This window comes from Biomphalaria glabrata, chromosome 12 (genome assembly GCF_947242115.1).
Source record: "Biomphalaria glabrata chromosome 12, xgBioGlab47.1, whole genome shotgun sequence".
In the NCBI taxonomy this organism is placed as follows: domain Eukaryota; kingdom Metazoa; phylum Mollusca; class Gastropoda; family Planorbidae; genus Biomphalaria; species Biomphalaria glabrata.
The window spans coordinates 37,937,068-37,962,565 of NC_074722.1; the positions used below are offsets into that span (position 1 = coordinate 37,937,068).

Sequence of the window (25,498 nt, forward strand, 5' to 3'; positions counted from 1 at the left end):
CTTTACCTTTTACCTTTAGCCTACTTATTCCTTAGTCTGTTGGACCGTTGGGGCACCAGACAAGACTTGTCGACCGTCTTTCTCCATTCCTCCTTTTTTTTTTTAGAACCTCTCTCAATGGCAGGCCAGTCCATTCTTTAATGCTGTCCTCCCTCGGCACCAAAATCAGACCGATGCGCTCCCTGGTCATGGCCACATTTTTATATGCTTGCGAGTCGTGGACGTTGAATGCGGAGCTAGAGAGGAGGATCCTAGCAATGGAATTGAGATGCTACAGAAGGATCCTAGGCATCACATTCAAACACCGCATCACAAACCAAGAAATCAGAGAGAGGGTTACTGCAGCGATCGGAGCCCATGACGACCTGCTAACTATTGTAAAAAGACGAAAGCTTAAAACCTATGGCCACATTACAAGATCTACGGGGCTCGCAAATACCTTCCTTCAGGGAACAGTTCCAGGAAAAAGAAAAAGAGGCAGACAGAATTCACTTCCATAATAATAAAAATCGTAATATTTATTCATAAGGAAATCTGTCTTACTTAATCTAGAAATATATTATATCTATATCCAGATCTAATAGTGACTATTTGTAGTTTACTCATTTCAGTATTTTTTAAAATTCCTCTTATCAGCTTGCAAATTCTTCATAGGAAGTAAACTATCTTCAACTCTGAAGGAACATCCGAAACATGTAAAACAAACAAACAATTCAAGAATCATGCAAGAATTAAACAATGGAACTAAACTAAATAAATAGGCCTACAAATATTGCGCACCGTTTCTAAGGCCTATCATTAGACATTTGTATAGCCTACTCTAAACAGATATATTTACAAAGCGCATAACCGGGATTTTGCCTTGGGAGGGGGAAGAGAGAGAAATTGGGGCGGTGTAAAAAAATGGTCCTTTTTTTTGTGTGTGATTTTTTAAATGTTAATTGTTTAACAAAAGCCATCATATTTTCCAAAAAAAATATTTTTACAATTTATAATTACTTAATTAAATGTGCTGGCGTTAGCTAAGGCGACGGGCGAACTGATGTGGATTTATTTATGGTCGTCATTTCGAGGGGTGAAACGAGTGCTAGATATTTGCATATCGGCGCCCATCCCACTTCATGTCTGACAATATGTAGAGCCGATTTCTTCGAATTAGGTCGTTCGCCTTGATCCTGAGCCGTTGCCGAAAGGCCTAGCGCACTTTGGTGCCATGCTAACACTCCCACACATGGTTTGGCCCTCTATATGAAGCGGTATTTCAGGGCATGATTGCTAGGAGCCACATGTGGAATATTTAGGGGTTCGAAGGAACCAGTGAGGAACCCACTATTGGAACCAGGAATGTGAGATCACTAAAAGAGGAAAGAAAAAAAAATAGCTCACACGCGAGCTCCAAATCACAAGAAAGATGACGCTATAAGCTATCCCGACAAGACCAACATCTAATCTTTCGACTCAGGACCGGACACAACAGAATGCGACAACACATGTACCGGAAGCTCAAAATTGGAACCAGTGAAAACTGCCCATGTGGAGTATCACCAGAGAATGCAGACCACGTCCTCCAAAACTGCTCTCTATACCAAGAGGCCCGTATAAGACATTGGCCCCAAATCACCCCAATAGAAAGGAAACTATATGGAGAGCTCCCTGATTTGGAAACCACTGCGCAGTTCATCTCATGTATTGGTATACTCATCTGAACACTCCAACATAACAATGAGAACGAAGAAGAAGAAGACACGCGAGCTGAACAGTCTGGTTTCAACATTATTGGATTGTGAAATGCGCTGGAAAAGCATAGGCGAAACATCACTTGAAGAGGGCAATAAACTGTATTACCATGGACGAGCAAGGAGTCAGGTTTCTTGTTCACGCGAGCTCGCTATTCTGCCTCAACGTGGGGCTCGTGTGGAAACGACCATTAGAGGAAGTGTTTAGGCTAAATGGATAGCAAAACAAAACTCCCGTGGGAGTATCCAAGGGAACAAGAGAGTGGTCCCATTGCACGGAGCGGAGTTGAAAGAGAGCTCCCACGGTCCTGTCGATAATCCATGCGCCGTTCCTCAAGGGAGCATTACATTAATGGCGTTTCCTACACGGTTAGCTTGGTACAGCATAGGAAAATGACGGAGGTTCCTGGTACACTCGGCCTTCGGCCATGCTTTCTAGCCCATGCGCCCGGAGTGCCAGATACATCGGAAATAGCAATGCTTTACATAGGCATTGACTCGGATCTCTTTCAGACAGAACGGTTGTTCAAACAGGTTTTCCCTGTTCAATCAGTTTTTTTTTTTCAAACCTAGAGTTCGAAGAGCCTTCGGCTCAGCTCTTAGACAATCACACGGTTTCTTGTTCATGGAAATTATATCATCTGTGTTGCGATTGTTATCTTATAAATTACGGACGTTGATTCAGAAGAGAAGACGATTACGTCCTACGCGTGTCCCTGCGTCAATCTAGTCATGCGTGTTAATCGGTGTGGGACTGCAGTTGCTCCTATATTTAAGTCGCTTCTGTCGCGAACCTCTCTCCACTGTCATTCCTCTTACCTAATCCCCGCTTTCCCATGATCTCCTTTGTTGTCATTTGGCAACCTTAGCGCTGAAGTCGCCCATTGTATTGTCTTCTTAGTCTGTCATGTAGATGGTAGTCAGCCTGTTGTAAATTACAATCATCATCAGGAAGTCATGTGAGGGGGATGACTAACAAAATAGTGCATGGCACACAGCCGACAGACGCATTCAGAGTCCAAACAGGACAAGAGTGTTTCTTGTATCTGCAAGCCATAGATTTGGTCATGGAGACAGCAATAAACCAGAAGCGGAACCGTATACAGAGGACACTGTGGGAACAGTTAGTCTACTACACTATAGTGTGTATAGTCAACTAATTTCAAGTCTAGTACTTTATAAGGGATAGAATCAAAGATTCTGAACCTGTGTGCAGCTAATGCAGGGGTCGATTGACGATTTGCCAGGGTCGCCTAAGACCATCAAAAATGTGGATTGTTATTGTCTATTCTTCTATTGCTGTATGTGTGTGTGATGTGGGGTCGCAGAAAGGGGTCACTATACTTAAAAGGTTGAGAACCGCTGAGCTAATGTAATGAAAAAAAAGGCTAAGACTATTCAACGGTCTGAAATGAAAATGAGCATTGACAACAAAGACTTCTTAAGTTTCAACAAGTTTTAATTCTGTTTCAGTCAATCAAACGTAGGTCATTACAAACATTTAAAACAATTCCGATGCATATAATACAGATAATTACTATGGTACACCCTATGCACATGAAAGTTCAATTAGTCTAGTCATTTTGTTCATTAGTCAAGAAATAAAAAATGTGTTTAGATGTTAGTTTTCTTGGCTAGTCAAGCCATACTGGAGTGGAACTTACACTGAAAGTTCTTGATGTATTAGTCTTTAAAATGTTTGAAGCATGTGTAGCGTCTGTTATCTGTAAATTATGATTAAGTAAGTATACTAATGAGGTTGTTTTTTTTCCAACTGTTAAGTGACTTTAATTGCTTCACAATCTTTAAAACCAAACTGGAAAAGGTTGATGCAAAAAGTTTTAATGTCTGGTAATACTATAAAAAATGAGGTAATGGCTTCAAGATTTATTTTTTTCTACATTATATCAAATCTTAATTACTTAACAAAAAGACACTGACAGTTAATTTATTGAGAAATTGACTTGGCCAATAGATTCCCATAACTATAGTAGAACATAGAATTAATTCTGTCAAAAAGTTAAAAACTTTTATAACAAAAAAATTGGTTGATAACTTCACACCTAAATCATTGCTAAAACAAAATTCTCAATAATGATTCAAATATTCTTTTGTATATATATATATTTATGACATTTACTAGAAGTTGATTCTAAAATTTAACCTAGAAAAAAAAAATTCACACATAAATGGAGTTCATTTAATGACATTGATATCCCAGAGGTCCATCTCCAGTCAACTGAAATACACAGTCCCTGGTTTACAGGGGGCACAATATGGCTTTGGAGTGGATTTAATGATAGTCACAGGCAAAAACAAGTCAAATAAGAATAAACCAACAGCTATATTGGTAAACAAGCAGTCTTTTGGGAAAACAAACAGCCAATGGAAAGAAAAAAAAAACATAAGCAAATGTATACAAGTTTCAAAATAATTCTATGACTCTGACTAATTAAATTATTAAAAAGTTATTGAATTGTCTTGTTACATTGAAGGTAAGACAAGTAGTCACAGTGAATGTTATAGGCTGTTGTTCAATACTCTGGAATCAATGATAATCAATGCAAGTTTCTTGAGATTGACTCCTGTATAAAGAAAATGTGAAATAATACCTAAATACCATCAAATCCAGTTAATCAAAACATATCAAGATGAATTTGATTCTTATAACTACTGGTCTGATAAACCAGATTTGACTGTGTTATAGGATTAGAATTCTGTCTAAATAAGTGGCTGGTCCAATTAACTGGTGGCCTAAAATTATCCAAATTCAAAAGTATATTTTTTGTTATTAAATGTCCAATCTTTTAGTGAAATAAATAGCTAGAAACATTTTCTATCAATAAAATGTCTCATTCTCAGACCTGCATGCATCAGTTCTGGGAATTTCAAATTATTTGTATGTCTTTAACTTATCTCTTGTCACACACACACAACATTGTGACAAGTCAAATACTACACTGTCACGCAAGCTACTAACAACAATGGGACATGTCACACACCCACCATTGTATTTGTCCTATTATAATTTATAATTCTAGTAATGAGAACAAGGAATGATTTATACAGTGGTATATCACAAACATTAATACAGCAAAGATGTAACTTGTATACAGCAAGCATGAAAACAAAACATAAATCTAATGTACAGCAGCTAATTTTAAATGACTGATTGTTACATGCAAAAGAGTTATCCATCTAGATAAGTTTATTACAGACCACAATTATGTCAAAAAAAAAAAAAAAAAAAAAAGAGGCAAGATTTTAAGCCAACATTTTCAGGACAAGGCTTAGGGCATATTACCAGCTCAGGTTACATTTACATAACAGGGCTGAAGGGCAACATAAAAAGCAGGTAACTAATGTACCAATGTCTGTTTAAAAACAAACTCCAGTTGAAAGGAGAATGTAATGTAATTTCTCTCTCTTTCTAAACCAAAGCCCTAGCTGACTGAATCATTCATCCTCAATTTTCCCACTTGGGGTTGGTGAGAAAACTAAGAAATTTGAACCTGTTTTTACATACCAAGTACTTGGAACAACTAATCATTTTTCAAAGCTCAATTAATAACATCAGCCAATTTTCAAAACTTGCAACTCAACAACTTTTAATAAAAGCTAAATACAAACATTTAGTGGCACAAAGTGATGCTTCTTTTTAGTATTTTTGTTTAAAGTTTTATTAGAACTCACTGAATAGCACTCTCTTAGGTGTGCATAAAAAAATGTGATTGTGCGTGTGTACACAAAAATTATGAAACTGGATGTCTATGTCCTTATTCTAGAATTTTAATGACAAAGTAAATACTGTCAAACAACAAAAAATTACTTTTGAAAAAACAAAAGCCAAATTGATGTCTTTTTTTTTTTCCTCCAAACTACAAAATAGCTGGATAAATATGTATGTTTGTGTGTTACTGACAGGGCAAAAATAAAGATTGAATGTGTACTAGGGGCACCTTAATAAGGACTTGATCAGAGAACTAAAATCAGAGAAATATTGTGTACAGGTGTTTTTTTTTAAGCTAAGTGGTAAAGCTCTTGGCTACCAAACCTGTTGGTCTTGGGATGAGATCATGGTGAAGACTGGGATTTTTACTTATAAGATCTTTAGGGCGCCTTACTTTAATTTACTAAAGTTCACAGCCCAGAAAATGTATGTGGCCATTCCACTGAAGAATTGAAAAAAAAAAAAGGTTCTGGTGAAATATGAATGGAATGGCAGGCTATTACAATTGGAAAAAAGTGATTGAAGACAATATATACCAACTACTTCAACATAATGACATTTAGGTACCAGCTACAACTTTAAAAAAAAAATTGCATATGTAAGAGGTGAGGACTAAACTGCGGAGAAAAAAGACAAACTTGAGGAAAGGGCACTTCCTATCAAACTGTTACAAAGGAGAAAAACACGAGACAAAGAGCTACTAGAATTCACTTGATAAAAGTATTGCTGTGGAAGGGGGATGCAGACCAAACTATTCTTTTGAAGGACTGAAAAAATTGTTCTGACAAATGAATCAGAGAATCAGCTAATCATTCAGTACCACAGGTCAACATGGAGGCACTGTTTTTAGAGTTGTGTCACTAAGTTCAGAGACTTGGTATTGGAACTCAAAATTAAACCTTGTTAAAAATGTTGCATACCACAAAACTATATGTACGCTTAAAGCTTGATATATTCTACCCAACATATCTTCTATATGGCTAATGAGACTTAATTGACAAGTGAAGAGGCACCACACACACATGCCTATTCTGACAATATAAGTTGATGTTTTCAACAGGATGTCCATTTTATTTCTAGTTTTTAACAATGTTTCCAATAAATCTCTTGTTTTCATCAGTGTAATTTGATGCAAGCTGAAAACAAGATCAGTGCATTCATTATAAGTACTCGAGTGCATTCATTATAAGTACTCTAGTGCAATGCAAGTTGATGAGATAAATAAGTGTCATTTCATACAGCCATTATATAAAGCAACCTGACTTTTTATTGTCTCTTGATAGAGTTATATCTCCTTAAGAGCAGCTGTTATTCATTAACCCTAAAAAGACATCAAGATTCCCCTGGACTCTCAACTGATGCTGTCTTGCTTAAGCCCTGAGCTCTTTGGTAAGGAGGAGAATTGGGACTTTCAAACCCTGACGTTGTCTGCCGTGGGGTAGAGGAGGAGCTGGTGTTACTTGCAGTACTGGCCAAGTTCGCCAAATGTTGAGGGTTAGGTTCACCTCTCAAAAATTGTTCTAACTTGTCAACACAGGCATCTTGATAGTCATGGATCCACCTGAAATAGAGTTAATCATGCTATCAGGAAAGCAGACTAATTTTTTAAAAAATAATTTAAACTATGTCAGAGTTCAAAGATTAAAGAAAAGTGAAGCATTTTACATGGCTATGCAAATGCATCTATAACCTACATATTTTAAAATATACTATTTAAGACCCAAATACAGCAAAATTCAGTTTATGATCATGCATAAATACTAGTTAAAAAGTTTTATGCAACAAATACATTTTCTCTTGACAACTGGAAGGGTTTCACTCTTTGCCCTTTCTTTTGTTCCTAGCTATTAAGCCTATATAATGAAGCTTTTACCAAAAGCCAAACAAAAATAACAAAATGGTTTCTTAGTAATAAAATTAAATAGATTGCCAATTTTTGTAGGACAGCTCCACCCAGTGAATGTATTCTCATGATCTTAGACACTAGAAAAGTTCAATATGTGCTGTACATAGTTTACTACTGAATCATTGATCTAAGCTTTTGCTTTGACTGTTGACACATTTTTGCCTCTAGTCTGAATAATATAATTTGTATAAGCTGGCAACTAGGTGTATAATAAAACAATTAAAACTGAAAGAACTGAACGTGAAAGAATTAGCTTAAAATACATTGTCTTCTGAAATACAAAGCCAATTTACTATCTTGACAAAGTAATGCATTACAATCAGTAGCAATATATCCCTCAACTCAAGAAAACAAAGAAACTAGAACAAATACAAAATAGAGCAGTGAGATTTATAACAAACAAATATTCCAATTTGATTAGTGTAACACTATTAGTAAAATCACTTAACTTAGAGAAACTTCAGGACAGAAGAATACAAAGTAAAGTATATATATATTTATAAAGCTATAAACTCAAGAAAACAAAGAAACTAGAACAAGTACAAAATAGAGCAGTGAGATTTATAACAAACAAATATTCCAATTTGATTAGTGTAACACTATTAGTTAAATCATTTAACGTAGAGAAACTTCAGGACAGAAGATACAAAGTAAAGTATATAATATATTTATAAAGCTATAAACCATTTAACACTTAGCCATAACTTACAAATAGAAAAACAAAAACCTAATGAAATACTCAGAAAGACACAAACTAATCAAAGATAGAGGCACATTTCTTGTTCCATACCCTAGAACTAATTCATACAAGTGCTCCTTCTTCCCTAGTGCCATTAGAGAATGGAATGGGTTGCCTTAATCAGCCAGGAAAACCAACGACTTAGCAGAGTTAAAGTCATTAACATGCATGACTAGATTGACAAATGAGAGGCAAAGGACATAATTATCTTTTTTTTTTGAAGTAAACATCTGTAACATATAAGATAAGATAAGAAGATCTTGTGACATATTCCTAATTTTCATTCCTATATACTGTACTAGGGTACACTCCATCCTGTTAGAATTATTATACTAATATTAGTAATTTAAAAAAATGAATAAAATTATATAACTTTAAATAAAACATTTAATATACCAGTTATATATGTAAATATTTATACTTTATCTCTTTTTTTTTATATTGCATTGCTTCCCATGTTTCTAAAAGATCTCCATCAAACCTTTTAAAACAAAAGCTACTGACCCACTAAATTTTCAAGACTTACCGGACAGCATTAAAATAACAGACATTTCTCATATCCTCTGGGAGTGTGTCCGGTGATGGCCATTTGAAGTTATCCAAGAGAGGAATGATGTTGCTACCTGCTTCAATAGCTGCTGTGATTTCCTGAGAATCAAAAATGTCAACTTAGAATAAGAAGCTTATGTGTATCTGATAATCTGTAAATCTGTCTAAAGCGATATGAATCACTCAAGCTGGTTACAACTAACTTCACTCATTCTGCATCTTACTAGTTCATAAATCAAATCATGGTGTGACAATCAAGATATCATTTTTTTTTCAAATTCTTTTTATATATTTTTTTCTATGCTGCCTTTTAGGTGCTCAGCAAATAAACTCAGCTCGTGTTTGGATTCGAACTTGAGCCCCCTTGATAGGTAGCCAAGTGGTTTTTATCACTCAGCCACACATCCTAATGAATCTACACAAATAAATCTTAGTATAAGAATGCCTGATCCAGACAGCTACACAGATCTCCCTTACTAGCTCTGATCAAAGGTAAAAAAAAAAGCTAGTATACAGTTGACAGCTATATAAACAGGTTAAGACAAGACATGCTGATTTACATATTAATATTTTCTTAGCATTTTACCTAGGAATGTGGTTTATAGTAGATAAATGAGCTATAATAATAATATAATTTTGAATAATAATAAATTACCATTACATATATATGTACTAGAATAATGAACTATTTCTAGAAGATTGAAGTATTTACCCTGTGAACCCAATCTTTCTTTTCGCTGTCTCCAATACAGCGATCCAATGAGTTAGGTGTCAGAACAATGATGAAATTTTTGGCCTGCTTGACACTCTCCAATAAACTCTCATCAAACTTGCCAGCACGAAGTTTCTCAATATCAATGAACACAGTGAACCCACGAAGCTGGAGATGGACTTTGAGTAAACTGGAGAAGCAAAATACATTTGTATAGGTCAGTTCATCATGTTAACTGGCTCAATGCAACCAGATTAAAGATTTCATCAAAGATTTCAAACATTTAGATTTTTTCTTTTACACAATTTAAAAATGATTCATCTTTGTGTGTATTATAAAGATCTACTGTTATATGGAAAAGAATAAATAACTTTTTTTTTAGCACCCAGAAATATGTGTCTGAGAGTGGTTCTAATGAAATAGTGATACCAAATGAAAATAAATAAAAAGACTACACTAACTTTAGCTACATGCTGGTGAAATCTATTTCTACTAATGATCAAGTCACAAGGGTGACAACCAGCGGATAGCTGGTTAGGACAGCAATGGAAGAAAAATCAAAATTAAATACTTTCTGCCACAAAGGATAAGTTCCCAAAAACGTCAGGGAGGAAACACAATGAAGTCATTGCTAAAGTAACTGGAAGAAGAGTATGGAGTTATCAACGACCACAGAGAAAATATTTTCTTAAATGTGCCAAAGTGTTTATTTTAGTTCTGAAGGCCTTGAAAAAAAAATAGAATGTTGGTAGCTTCCCTTTTTAATTACTAAACACAAAGGACTGATATGACATATATTAAATTACAATAAATTCAAGAGATGCTAAACAAACAAATACAACATGCACAATTATGATCTCTACAAGACAGAGAAAGAAGAATATTTACTTCTAAGGAGAAGAGCACTACTTTACCAGGCATTCTTTAGCTACAAAAAAAATTGGAGAAACTCTCCAGGCACTGAGGTAAAAAACATTGTTCCTGTATCTAAACCTTGAGGAAGAAAAAAGGACTAGGAATGCACAGCATTCAGGACAAGATAGTAGGCATCTTGTACTTACATCAGATGTAAAACTCTCGGACACACATATTTCTGGATATCTTATGTAAAAGGCTACACAAATGTAGGGGAGGAAAAGATGAAATATGTTAGGGCAAAATGTTACAAAGAGTCAAGATTAAAAAAAGAAAAAAGGCATTTGTCAGTATCAGGTTATAGTATTTACATGTACTACTATGAATGAATTATCTTCAATATTATAACTCCAATGGATTTCATTCCTGTATTTAAAGACGAATGAGTAAGAATTGCATGAATGTGAAGGAGTGTGAACATCATATATTGTGGCAAGATTTGAGATTCTAGAAATAAAATGATTCAGTGTCTTTTTTGATTCAAAGGTTAGTGTTAGTTGTGTCTTGAGTGTTAAATTTTCATGTGAAGACTACTTGAATAACAATTTGATATAAAGTTCTGTTCTTGTGATGTGATCATGTGTCTAAGTGTTTCTTGTGATCATGTGTCTAAGTGTTTCTTATATGATCATGTGTCTTAAGTGTTTTGTGTCATCATGTATCTGTTTCTTGTGATATGATCATGTGTCTAAGTGTTTCTTGTGATGTGATCATGTGTCTAAGTGTTTCTTGTGATGTGATCATGTGACTAAGTGTTTCTTGTGATGTGATCATGTGTCTAAGTGTTTCTTTGTGATGTGATCATGTGACTAAGTGTTTCTTGTGATGTGATCATGTGTCTAAGTGTTTCTTGTGATGTGATCATGTGTCTAAGTGTTTCTTGTGATGTGATCATGTGACTAACTGTTTCTTATGGTGATCATGTGTCTAAGTGTTTCTTGTGGTGATCATGTGTCTAAGTGTTTCTTGTGGTGATCATGTGTCTAAGTGTTTCTTTGTGATGTGATCATGTGTCTAAGTGTTTCTTTGTGATGTGATCATGTGACTAAGTGTTTCTTGTGATGTGATCATGTGTCTAAGTGTTTCTTGTGGTGATCATGTGTCTAAGTGTTTCTTGTGGTGATCATGTGACTAAGTGTTTCTTGTGGTGATCATGTGTCTAAGTGTTTCTTGTGGTGATCATGTGTCTAAATCTCAGGAATATGTGATATTTAAAGAACAACAAATGAGCATTGTGACTTTATGGGGACTAAAATAACATTACATTATTTTCTATTCAAAATGCTAAATTTCAGTTATTGTGTAATCAAAGCATCTACTAAAATCCAATATCATTGTAAAAGAATGACAGTATCTGGACCAATTTGATTAAGCAAAATAATCATAAGTCAATGAAATTATATAAAACCTATCCTTGACCTATGTATTTATAACTCTTAATGTGTCTAAGATAAGACAAATAACCATTATGTACTCGCCTAGCTAATTGAGATCCATTTGATCTTCTGTAACTTATGAAGACATCAATGGGAGGCTTGTGGCAGGTCATGCCATCAACACTGTCATATGGGGCTGAGGAAGCAGAACTACTTAGGGAAGACCTTAGCTCTGTCACAAAAAGAAGGAATAAAACAATTTTTAGAACATAACAAAAAAAAAAAAAAAGCTTATTTGTTTATTACCTGACAGGACCTCCTAAAATTAAATAGACATATCAGATTATCAACATCATGCACCCTTTGTGTTCCTTAGTAGAATCTCATGCTAGTCTTTTGCTTTCCAGCTTTTCCCTACTCTCTCAGCTTCATCTAATACAATGCACCACCATGTTTTTTTAAATCTTCCTCAGCGTCTTGTTTCTTGGGAAAAAGTAAAGGGTGGGGGGTCCAATCTAAAGCCAGTCTAGCTCTGTTTTTGGCATCTTTTATTAAGATGTGACTAATCCATCTCCACTTTCTTTCTAAGATCTGCACCTCTGTCAACACATTTCCTAAAGTTTTGTGGTTTTTACTTTGTCATACCACTGTACTTTCAAGATATTTATTTCTCAAACATCTGTTGATGAAAGCCTGTACGTTTTTGTTGCTTTTTCATTTGTTTTGCATGTTTTAGACCCATATGGTAGGACTGCCTTGACCTTAGCGCTGAAGATTCTTATATTTCTCTTGTAGAAATGTGGGAAGACATTCAGACTGGTTTCAGGTTAGACCAGATTTTTTTAGAGGTTTAATGGGTTTATCTGTTCCACCTGTCACATTATGACTACAATCCCAATGTGTATGAAAACTATCTGCTTGTTCTATGGTCTGAGAAATCAGTTCTATGTCACATAGACATATTATAGAGACACTAATTTTCACAACTTCAAACAAAATAGACAATGATGAATGAATACCTTCAATTTTGGCCAGAATTTTCATTCTGTGTATGCCATTTGAGATTTTACAATCTTCCAGCAAGTGGTTGTCCTTCATGAATCGAAGAAGTGGCCTGTCTACCCCAGTGTTCAACATTTGGTAAGTATATTGTGACATGTCTTCTCCTACATCCTGTAGCCAAGCACCAAGCATGCTGGGATCACAGGAAGTGTAATCAGAGGAGATTTTTAAATCTCTCAGTTCTCGTAAAAACCTTAAAAAAATGAATTTTGAAACACAGTCTCATTAAATATTATCACGTGGACCACAACAATTTAAGTAGTACTACAATATATACTTGGTTAAAGACTTGCAAGCACCGTAACGTTTTTTGGTAAGTGTGTGTGTGTGTATTCCATATTTCTTTAATATTCTGTTGAACGCATTTAATACATATTCTAATCTATTACATGACATTTGAAGAAAACTTTTTTCATATAAAATTTCAAGATAACTAAAAAACTTATTTTTAATATATTATTAAAATATCCTTTGAAAATGGCATATACAAATCAATTCTGAAGATTAAAAAGATGAGTGCAGTATTTCCTGTGACCAAGTGAACCCAGAACCTAGCTGCAAGCTGCATAGTTTGGCACATCTGATGCAAACAAAAACTGTTGAGTGGCATTTGCCATGGGTCATTTATTTTCTGTCATCAGAGCCTGTCTTCAACAAGGGATTTTCTTTGGGAGTCTCTTTCATCAGCCATCGGCTGCCAGCTGCGTTCTTCTATGTCAGTGATGGCAAAATGGCACCTAAGTTAATCTTTATTGCACTTCTGGGGGCACCTCGGTTAGGGCATTGGCTTTAAGTTTGCCAAAAAAGATAACCTTTGGCATTTGATTATCCACCATGCAATATAGGCGTCTGAATCAGCCCAGCTGTCAAATGGTAGATAGTACTTTTATATTACCCAAACAGGCCTCCAGCAGAATATGTCATAAGCTAGATCTATATAATCTAATACATTGAGGATAACTGTCAACATAAGCAATATCTGATACGTGGGGGATAACTGTCAACATAAGCTAGATCTCTGGGGATAACTGTCAACATAAGCTACCTACCTAGACTATTTAGTTTCATAATATTGCTAATTTGTAAATATTTATACATCATATATTAATATATATTATAAAAACTACCTTTTTCTTGTTATAGGACAAGTCATTTCAAGACTTTCACTTAATTCTTCTTCTGTTAATCTCAGTAATAAATCTCCATCCACTTGACACATCTGAAACTTGTCTGTGTATGCACTAAATCCTCCCTGGAAACAGAGCATCTGTTTAGACTCAAGGTTGATATAAAACTATTGATGGGTACATACAATGGATTGTGATGTGAGTTCTAACCTGAGAGATCCAATGAGTCACATCGTCGCAGGTCCACAGAGGAACCTGTTGAGATAGTTTATGTGGGACTTCTTCTCCAATGATCTTAAGAGCCTGTGCAGCTAACTTTGAGGCCACGCGATTGGGTGTACTGGCCAACCATTTCAGTGGCTCAACAGCTCCAATCTTATACAACACCTGCCGCAAAAACATTTGTCTATCATAAACATAGCACACAGAATTAAAACAAATGAAAATGTCAGAGGTCAACATTTAGAAAGTAAAAGGAAAGGTCACAATAAAAGAGAAAAAAAAAATCCTTAAAATTAGTTTATATTTTCATGAATTTGTTAAAGAGAAAAATTAATTTAAAAAATGCGAAAAAAATTAATTCACCATTAAAACAGAAAATAGTAGTTATAGAAAAGTGTTTAAAGGTCTAAATCATAGCATTATAATTGCCCCCATCAGTCCAAGATTGACTATAATTCATTCACTTTCATATCATTCATATGACTGTGGAGCCATATTCTTGAGAGGTATTCACATCCACATATAGCACAGGTTAAAGTGGCATTCACTTTGCTGGAAAAGGACCCAGCCATTTTTCATTAGGCATGTTTTTCAAGAGCTGAGGTCAATGTTTTTTCGCTGTCCATAGCTTTCTTGGTCACCATCTTTCTCCACATAGTGTAGAATAGGGCTATCTTCCCAATAGCATTAATAAGCAGTTTATTATTTAATTATTATTGTTTCAATTTTTTTTTTCATCATACAGTTCAACAGTATGAAAAAAAAAAAAGACTTTTATCTTGGTCTATCTCTTATTAAGCAACTAGCAACAAAACCCAAATAATTAAAGGAACATAAAGTACAAAGGACATGGTTTCCAATAAACAAACAATAAGTTTTCTCTCAACACTGACATCTTTTAACTCTTTCTCTCCTAATTGATGATACCATTGTTGATTTGACCTAATTAAATTTAATTAATGTTTCATTTTATAAACTTTACGTAGTTTTATAAAGAAGCATGCATTTCCCTTTAATTCTATATCAAATAAAACATTTTCTGATAAACAAAAACATTATTGAAGCTTAATAATAACATGGTGGTGAAATAAAAATGAGCAAAATGAATAATTCTGTTGGAAAACAATTACGGAAAGAGTTAAAATGATACATTGTTGTCAAATAAATATTTTATTAACCATGTTATATTAACAGTTAATTGCTTCAAAGTCGTAACTAACCTCTTTTCTTCCTTGTTCAGATTTAATGCCAGCCTCCATCACAAAATGAAAAGCTGCTAAAGCCTGAGCTTCTTCTCTTTTGCTCGATAAAACTGGAATCAGTCTCTTTAGCCAACCAGGAGAGCGGCCATGCCGGTGAGACATGTCTCTCTGAGCGAATTCTGCTGGATCATGGGAGTCAATGAAGGGTGAGACCAGCGCTAGAGTTCCTGAGCTCATAACAGCATTTTCAATTTCCTTATTGGAAACTAAAACACCAATAGCTAATAGAGCATAGTATCGAACGCTATCATCTTCAACAAAAGCCAAGGGAAATAACCACTCTGGAACTTTGTGTTTTGCCATCTCCTGTTGATTGTCTCCTCCACCATACAGGGCCAGGTTGGACAAAGCAATGGCACAGTTTTTTAGTGTCACTCGGTCATTACAACGACACCAGTAAGTAATTGTGTCCAGGCCTCCCAATTTTATAACCCTGGCACAAGTGTCTTCTGAGGTTTTAAACAGACTTTCTAAAATTCCTGTACAGGTTTGGGCTAGTTCACAGTCTCCTCTAGCATCATGGGTCATCTTGACCACTAGCTCTAGTCCATTCTCTGCCACTTGGCGTCTAAAAAAAAAAAAGAAACAAACATTAATAAGGAAATTATATTGAACGTGTACTAGAAGGCTATGAATGTCAGAAATGGCTTCTTAAATCAGGGCAGTGAATTGACATTTCAACAGGGAAAAAAAAAGTACAATTTCAATGTTTGAACATAAAACAATTACTTATAATAATAAATATGTACCGGTAATAATAAAATTGTCATAATTGTCTTCTTTAATTTCTAAAATGAAAACCAGCTTTGCCAATTATTTTATTAAAAATTGGGTATTACTTTAACCCTTAAAATGCTTGTGGTAGTTTAGCCTCTATATATCAGAATAGTAATTCCATTTTGTATGTACTCATTGTAAAACAGTTCAGCACAATGAGCGACATATCAGTTCCTCTCCTGAAAAAGTAAGTCACAGAAACTGTTGTCTGTAAACCATATGATTGTGACCAAATTATATGGTGAACCATTTGTTAGAAATGTATAGTTAAATAAAATCTTCAAGTTTAAATACCATCTGATATAGGCTCACAAATCTTTCAATGAATGAAAGGAGAACTTTTTTTGGACCGCAATGCAACCCACCTGTTAGATGTAGTCAGTGACTGTTCCAAAAGTCTGGCTGATACCTTCATCAAGTCACGATTGCTGGAGGCCAAGTTGTTGACTATTATGTCTAATGCACTTTCTGTGCGTAGAATATCACAAAGCTCATAGGCCAAGTCTTTGCCTACAATAAAAAAATAAATCAATAATTGTATAAGTCTGGTCTCTGTCTAACATGTGTATGACACAATAATCAATCTTAAATATACCAACAAACATCTCTGGGTTTTTGAGGGACAATAATTATAAAAAAAACAACTTATACATTAGTAATTTATATGACTGGGTTGGTTAGGAGGGGTGCACTACCCTGCTACTCATTTCTACATTTATTTATAACATGCCTGATTTAAGATAACATTATGTTAAAAAATTCTGCTCTATAGATTTAGTTTCATTGAAACAATTTACAAGTTCAAATGTTTACTTTACTACTTCATAAAAAAAAAGAGAGAATTTCAGAATTAAATGCAAATCAATGTTAGTTAAAAGACATTTAATGCATAATTTGAAGAAAGCCATTTAATTATATTTCATTTTTGTATTCTACCTCAGCCTTAAAACTTCAAACACTTTTCTTGGATAAAGTGAAAACCATAAATGTTTTTACTTTGCAGATAACTTTTAAATGCATCTATTTTTGCCCATCCATTTCTTTAATGAAAGAAGAATTCAAGCCTTTGAGAGTAAATGCTAAAAAAAAATGCAGGGTATCAGATACCAAGAAAAGAAGACAAATGAGTTTGTACATTTACAAGTCAACACTCTGGCTGGCAAAAGGGAGAAACTCCTCAATAATGTGAAGAGACTAAAGCTGAACTGCTCTGGTGATATAGTAAGACATGACTCACTGTCATGATCCCTCTCTCGACCTTGCTGATGTGATCCAAAGGAACGCATCGCATTACATTTGGCACCAACTCAGTTGCAGAAGCTGCCGGAGGGAATTTCATAGCTGATACTCCCAACGCCTAAGGGGCTTTACTCCTGATTTCTCATGACGCATGGGCCACCCATGACCCCTTTATCCAAGGCCCAGGAATGCGCCCCGGAGAGGAAACTCTGGTGCTGCTGCAAAGCGGCTAAAACAACACGGGAGACAACAGTTACGGGTTATAAGTCCAACTTGATTGGCGTAATGTATGGACGCCACGGGTTGTCTCTGACGGTGGGAGAGGTCTTCGCGCCTCACTGATCAGCTACCGCCCGCCTCAACCTGGGCAGCCCCCAGTCAGTTAGGTGCTGATCCGCCACAGCCTGCCTGCTCTAATGGGTGCTTAGAGCTTAGTTTAAAACGACAAGTAGGCTGGAAACTTGCACCAAGCAACAAAAGAAGAAAAATTAAACTGAAAAAGAAAATCCCTGTCATGCGACTGGCCACTTGGAATGTCAGGACAATGTGTCCTGGTCTCACTGATGATCTAAGGCAGATCGACGATGCAAGGAAGACGGCAGTTATAAACAACGAGCTAAAAAGGCTACATATTGACATTGCAGCCCTGCAAGAAACCCGACTGGCCGAAAACGGCATGCTCCGCGAGACTGACTACACTTTCTTTTGGAAAGGGAAAGCACAGGATGAGACTCGAATACATGGTGTGGGCTTTGCTGTCAAGAACAGTCTTCTTCCCATGATAGTCCCTCCAGTTGGTGGCTCAGAACGGCTACTAAGCATAAGTATGATGACAGCATCTGGAAAAGTCACTCTAATTAGTGCCTATGCCCCCACACTATGCTCGCCTCAGGAGGACAAAGACAAGTTCTATGAAGACCTCAAAGAAGCCATTGCAAACATTCCTCAAAAAGAACATATGATCCTTCTAGGTGACTTCAATGCCAGAGTAGGATCAGATCACACTACCTGGCCAGACTGTCTTGGGCTTTTTGGAATCGGAAAAATGAATGAGAACGGACAAAGACTGCTTGAATTCTGCACATACCATAAGCTCTGCATTACCAACACATACTTCAGAACAAAACCACAGCACTGTGTCTCATGGAGGCACCCTAGGTCTGGGCACTGGCACCAGCTGGATATGATACTGACACGAAAAAAGGACATTGGAAATATACTGCTGACACGTAGCTACCAAAGCGCGGATTGTGATACTGATCATACTTTAGTGTCATGCCGGACAAGACTGCTGCCAACTAAGATCCACACTTCACAGGGAAAAAGAAAATCACGCCTGAATACTACTAGCACAAAAAATCCTGATCTTTGCACCGAATTTGAGAACAAATTAGAGGAAGCTTTTAAAAACTTCTCTGCGACTGAGGTAGAAAAAAGCTGGACGTTTATGCGTGATATAATCTACCAAACATCATCACTGGTCTTTGGAAACAAAACCAAGAAAAGCGAAGACTGGTTTGAAGCTAGTCTACCAGAAATGGAAACTGCCACTACGAACAAGAGAGCAGCCATGCTAATCTACAAGAAGGATCCCACCCCAAGCAACTTAAAAAGGCTCAGAGCTGCACGTAACAATGCCCAAAGAGTAGCGAGACAATGTGCTAACAAATACTGGCAGGAGCTATGCGAAGATATTCAATCTTGTGCCGACTGTGGTAACATAAGAGGACTATATGAGGGCATGAGAAAAGCCTTTGGACCTCACACCAGCAAGTGTGCTCCGCTCAAGTCAAAAGATGGCTCAATCATCAGCGATCGTGCGCTGCAAATGGAACGATGGGTAGAACACTATGCAGAACTCTACCAGATTGAAAACGCCATCTCACCAAATGCTGTTTCCAACTTCCCATCACTTCCAGTTTTGACGGAATTAGACGAAACGCCCTCAGTAAAGGAGCTGAGCATTGCCATTGACATGCTTGCACATGGGAAAACACCCGGAGGAGATGGCATTCCTGCTGAAGTAATTCAGGCTGGAAAACATGCCCTAATCAAACCACTCCATGAACTGCTAAGCTTGTGCTGGGAACAAGGAATGGTCCCCCAGGAATTGAAAGACTCCAACATTGTTACAATTTATAAAAATAAAGGCGACCGCTCTGATTGTAACAATTACAGAGGCATCTCACTGCTTAGCATAGTCGGAAAGGCTTTTGCTAGAGTGTTACTAAAGCGATTACAGATCCTGGCAGATCGTGTTTATCCAGAGTCGCAGTGTGGCTTTAGGGCAGGAAGATCTACAACAGATATGATTTTCTCTCTGCGGCAGCTACAGGAGAAGAGCAGAGAACAAAAGCAGCCCCTCTTCATAGCTTTTATTGATTTGACCAAGGCCTTTGACCTTGTCAGCAGAAGCGGTCTGTTTGCTGTACTAGAGAGAATCGGCTGTCCAAATAAGTTAAGAAAACTAGTGTCAGCTTTTCACGAAAATATGCAGGGCACCGTTCAGTTTGAAAGTTCTTCCTCCAGGCCATTCTCCATTAAGAGCGGTGTAAAACAAGGATGTGTACTGGCCCCTACACTATTTGGCATCTTCTTCTCAGTCGTACTATCCAGTGCTTTTAAATCCCTGGAAGACGGAATATACATCCATAGCAGATCCGATGGAAGGCTCTTTAACCTGGCACGTCTTAAAGCCAAAACGAAAAGGCGTCGTATCTTGATAAGGGAGCTGCTGTTTGCCGATGACGCGGCACTCGTATCTCACTCACAAGGAGGTCTACAGAAGCTAGTGAACGCCTTAGCAGCTGCTTGTCAAGAGTTTAGCCTTACTATAAGTCTCTCCAAGACCGAAATCCTGGCACAAGACGTTGCAGAAATACCTATAATACAAATTGGGAACCACACCCTTTCAGTGGTGCAGGAATTTACCTACTTGGGTTCAACAATTGTCAGTAACCTAGACTTAGACATCGAGCTGACAAAAAGGATAGGAAAAGCTACCACAGCATTGGCAAAACTCTCCAAGCGCGTCTGGGAAAATGGTAAATTGACCACAGCGACCAAAATCCTAGTCTACAACGCCTGTGTTGTGAGCACTCTCCTTTATGGCAGTGAAAGCTGGTCAACATACATGTACCAAGAGCACAGATTGAATAGTTTCCACTTGCGCTGCCTGAGACGCATAATGGGCATCTCTTGGAGGGACCATGTCTCCAATCAGGAAGTTTTGAGATTGGCCAATATGAACAGCATGTATGCTCTCCTGACACAAAGGAGATTACGCTGGCTCGGACATGTCACCCGCATGCCAGATGGTAGAATCCCGAAAGATATCTTATATGCTGAGCTTGTGGAAGGAGTCAGACCCAAGGGCCGCCCAAGACTAACATATAGAGATGTCTGCAAGCGAGACATGAGAGCCTCAGGCATCAGTGAAAGTATGTGGGAAAACATAGCCAAAGACCGGAGTGCATGGAGACAGACTGTGCGTGCTGGGACAACCCTTGCTGAGAACAAAAGAATTGAAGCGGCTTTAATCAAGAGGGAAAAAAAGAAAGCTGCCCTGTCTGCTAGCCCTAAATCAGAGGCATACAAATGTACGAATTGTGGCAAAGTCTGCCGTTCTAGAATTGGCTTGATTAGCCACACCAGATTCTGCCCCGTCTCAAGATTAAGCCAAAACCAGTGACTCACTTGGGCGCATCCATTGCCTTTCGAGACAAAAGGAGCCATATACTCACTGTCAAAAGTCACCCTGTGGAGGGAGCATGAAGAAAGGGCTGCCCAAAGAAAAGCTGGCTGGACAATGTGAAATGGAACAGCCTCTCTATTAATATCTATTCTGCTAAGATCAGCTACTGACCGGGAGAAGTGGAGGGACTTGGTTACATGAACTGTCACAACACTTTGATGAAAATTAAAGAACAGATGAGATGAAATGAAATAGACACAAATATAAAATCATAAAGTTTACCATATATAGGCATGGACCAAGCCTGTTCCATCAGGACATTTAGCTCTGTTAGAGCATTCAACTGTTCTGGAATTGAGCCCATCTGGAGTTGACGCACCTGGAGAATGTAGTTTGTTTAGTATTCTTATGATTTAGATAAAAAAAAGAATAATAGAACAAGTGTGTTTTTTTTTTTCCAGTTGGGGGGGGGGGGGGGGGGGGAGGAGGAAGGAGTGGATGCACACATTAACAGAGAAACAAATTAACCTAGTATGTTTAATTAAGTTTAATCAGCTAACAGATATATAAACAAATTAACCTAGTATGTTTAATTAAGTTTAATCAGCTAACAGGTATATAAACAAATTAACCTAGTATGTTTAATTAAGTTTAATCAGCTAACAGGTATAAATATGAATATATTTTGTTTTTCATTTTATTCACTGAAACAAACAAAACCTCTTTAAATTAAAAGAACTTTAAGAGAATGGTTTGATGATTGACATATATGTAAACTCTTTCTTAACCCTATGCTATTTTTAGAGCACAGAATAAGCCAGAAACCAATGACTATTCCAATCTGTCTTTAGCATGTACAATTAAGATTTAAAACATGGAAAAGCATTACTAAGACTAAGACTGCTTTATTGATCCTTATGGAAATTTGTTGTGATTATAAAGACATATAAAGACAACACAACAGAAACATTCACATATTACATTACATGTAATAGAATATACAAAAAAAGAAGACAATCTACTGAATATGTCAGCAAAACGTCTCTCCTGTACCTTTTGTTTTAAAGACTGAGAGTAAATCTGAAAACTGGAACGAAGATTAGACTTTGAACTCAGACTGTTTCCTTCACAACTGCTACTGGTGACAGATGTAGAACATTTTGCTTTGAATTTGCTTTCTTTAGTTTTACACTGCAACACACAAAAAACTTATTTATTATTTACTTATAGTAATTTTTTTTTACTTTTTCACTAAACAATTAAAAACAAAAGAATGAGATCTATGCTACAAACATAGAATTACAAATATTTAATATTCAATACAAAGCAGAAAATTGTTTAAACCTTGGAGGAGAAGGACAAATCTTCTAAACTTGAGGAGCTTTCTTGTGAAAAAGATCGACGAGTAGCATAAATGTAGCTGAGATCGCCCGTTTTCAGCTCCTCGTCTTGTGGAATAGTCTCCAAAAGTCGACCAGATGATGTCCTCATCATCATTGACCCTGATGTTTCATCCAGTTCAACCTGAAAAATAATGAGGAGATGACTGAGGGGTTATTTAATGCAAGTATTTGTTTCATTTTTAAAGCATTTAGTATATTCAGTTGAACCTGAAAACATAATGAGGAGATGATTGAGAATGCAATTAGTTATTTCATTTTTAAAGCATTAAGAGTAAAAGAGAGAAAATTGAATATCAAGTGATTGCTTGCATTGAAAAATTAAGAATCAACAGTAGAACTTTAATCCCTTAAAGCAAAAGAAAAAGAATATTTCACCTATCAATAAATTTTGTGACAGAATATGTGTAAATCTTTTAAAGTCAATTTGAAAAGTGATATATTATGAATATTCAAACAGTTAACTGATTTAGAAAAAAAAATCTGTTTATGGTGGAAGAAGAACCACATTTCAATATTGGTTTAATAATAATCAAGTCAAATGGAATATCATCATATATGACCTCCTTAAGTCCAAAGCAACTAGGGGCAATTCAAAGAAGTGAGAAGAATGCCTGGCCATTAGCTAAGGTCAGAACATTGTCCCCCCCCCCCCCCCTTTCCACGCAGCTGATGTATCCAAAGGAATGGCTAGTGCAGATACAGTTTGGGATCAGGGGCATCACAGCCTATGACAGGGTGTAGCACTATGTGCCACAAGGCAGTTTGCCAGTTCCTGATCTTGCCTCGCCTCAGGGTTGACTCTTAAAGCCTTTTCCATGTTTGAGTTTAGCTGTAGAGGATGCATTTTATATGTTTTAGATGTGTTTTCTCTATAAGGTTTTGTGACAATATAGATAAATATGATAAAAAAATGTTCAATACGGATCATACATTTTTTCCAAGATCAGGTCTAGATCTATATTCTGGAGGCTTTTTCGCAGACGGTAAGTTTTTATTTTTAAATTTCATGCATTTATATAAAAATAATTTTTTATTGTATAAAAATTGCTTTGTGCTATGAAAAGGGCATGCATTCCTTTTTAATTCTATACTAAATATATCATTTTCTAATTAAAAAAAAAAGTTACAAAAGGAAGTAAAATCTTTTGATGTTGGCTTTAAAAAACAAAACTGAGTCAAAATTATGAATTAAAAAATCATTTTTGTTAAATTTGACCAATCTGGTTTCTATAGTTTCTGGGTGCCTGGTAAGTAATAACAGGTTCAATTTTTGCATTTTTTTATCCACTGCATTTAAAATAAAATTGATTTCTAAAAACAAAGTCTCATAAAGTATTGTTTCATAAAAAAATATTTATAATAAAAACTCTAACATTTATTGCTAGAAAAAAAAAATGTATTTCTGATATAAATAATTTCCTACTTTTATTAATGAAGAATCAATTTCATCTTTGAAGTACTTTTCGGCCTTTCTCTTATGTTTTTCAGAATGCACATGATTGTCAAGATCGGATGATCCATGGTGAGCAACAGAGATAAAAGTTCCTTCACCGCAAATAAGGCACTCGGCTTCTTCTTCAAATCTCCCCTTCCTAAAGCAAGGGTATTTACTCTTCATGTTATCTGAAAATTTGCACTTCCTCTTTGGCATGATGTTGATTAGGATTCGGGAAATACAGTTTTGATTCCTTTCTTTTGTATTACATCTGTTTCTAAACTTTAACTATCGAATTAGAAAACATTTCTCACCCGCTAGGTCTGATTGGTCAGGACACTTTGCCTAAAATGTTTTAGCAGAACTTATAATTTAGAATGTTATAGCTAAGAAGCCCAGCTTGACATCAGTTTCATTCGTACTCAGCCACATATAATATGCCTAACAGTTAATGTTTTGGAAGTGTATATATTAAGATTCTGTACATCTTAATTTCCTTTCTGGTCAAATCTACAAAGTTTATTTAATAATACAAGAACAATTTAAAGTCAGAATCAACACAGCTGAATAACCAAAGTTTAATTAACTTGGTTCATTTTTAAAAGGGCTTGAAATAATAAATTTTGGAAGGTTTTATACAAAATAACTTCAACTTAATAAGTAAAATACAAATATGCCTCAAAGCCTACTTGATACGAACAATACTTGGATCTTTAAACTTTTTAGTAACTAGATTTAACAGCATAGACCATAGTAATAAGTAAATTAGGCTCTGGTCTTATATCTAAAATTAAAATAGATCTAGAGTGTGTAAGAGTCTATATTTTAAAATTAAATTGTAGATCTAGATTATATTTATTTTATAATTATATCATAATCTAACAGTTCTACCTGTCAGTGCAGCGTCACTGTCTGTGTCACTGACACTACTGACAGTGTTAACTGTTGTGTTACAAATACATCTAGATTCTATATATAGAGAGAGTTAAAAGTACTAGATCTAGACTATGTTACATAGTCACATAGACTTGTACTACTTGTAGTAATATGTCATTATGTATAAAATATTTTTATACAGATTAGAGCTACTATTTATTTATTAAAGTTGACACTATATTATTTATGAACTTTTCATTATATATTATAATTAGATCTATTTGAATTTGAGTTATTATTACAATTTTTGAATTACTTTTACACGCCGGAAATAAATCTAGGACTACTTTACTAGTGACTAGATCTAGACTCTTTATTCTAGAATAGAAAAAAAAAGATCTATAATCTATAGTATAGTCTATACTCTATACCTAGCCAGCCCTAGCCCTGTAACTGTAGTAAATCTAAGTAAATAGAAGTTCCTAGCAGTTAGTATAGTAGTTACTAGTAGTTAGTAGTAGTGTACTGACTACTCACTAACTACTGTGTAGTCGTACAATCTAGACTGGATCAACTGCTAGACTAGTCAGTAGTCTTAGAGACTCAGAATGAGACAAATCTAGATTCTAGATCTACCTGCTGAGTATCTCATCTGTACACTTAACGCTGTATTCACTGTATAGTCTGTAACTGTACCCCATGCCCATTGTACTGTAGTACTACTGTACTGACTACTCT

General features: G+C 35.9%; 1 protein-coding gene across 1 annotated transcript in view; it reads right to left on the minus strand.

The window, feature by feature from the left end:
• Positions 1-3,174: 3,174 nt before the first annotated feature.
• LOC106066421 (uncharacterized) overlaps positions 3,175-25,498 on the minus strand; it is a 41,717-nt gene continuing 19,393 nt past the window's right edge. Inside the window, exons 4-15 of the mRNA XM_056006123.1 lie at positions 22,391-22,570; positions 22,100-22,237; positions 21,329-21,425; positions 16,479-16,623; positions 15,295-15,904; positions 14,063-14,239; positions 13,853-13,977; positions 12,683-12,918; positions 11,766-11,895; positions 9,373-9,562; positions 8,638-8,759; positions 3,175-7,027 (exon numbers count right to left, since the gene is read on the minus strand). Of these exons, the coding sequence (XP_055862098.1) occupies positions 6,799-7,027; positions 8,638-8,759; positions 9,373-9,562; positions 11,766-11,895; positions 12,683-12,918; positions 13,853-13,977; positions 14,063-14,239; positions 15,295-15,904; positions 16,479-16,623; positions 21,329-21,425; positions 22,100-22,237; positions 22,391-22,570 (2,379 nt within the window). The 3' untranslated portion in view covers positions 3,175-6,798. The remainder of the gene's footprint in view (positions 7,028-8,637; positions 8,760-9,372; positions 9,563-11,765; positions 11,896-12,682; positions 12,919-13,852; positions 13,978-14,062; positions 14,240-15,294; positions 15,905-16,478; positions 16,624-21,328; positions 21,426-22,099; positions 22,238-22,390; positions 22,571-25,498) is intronic.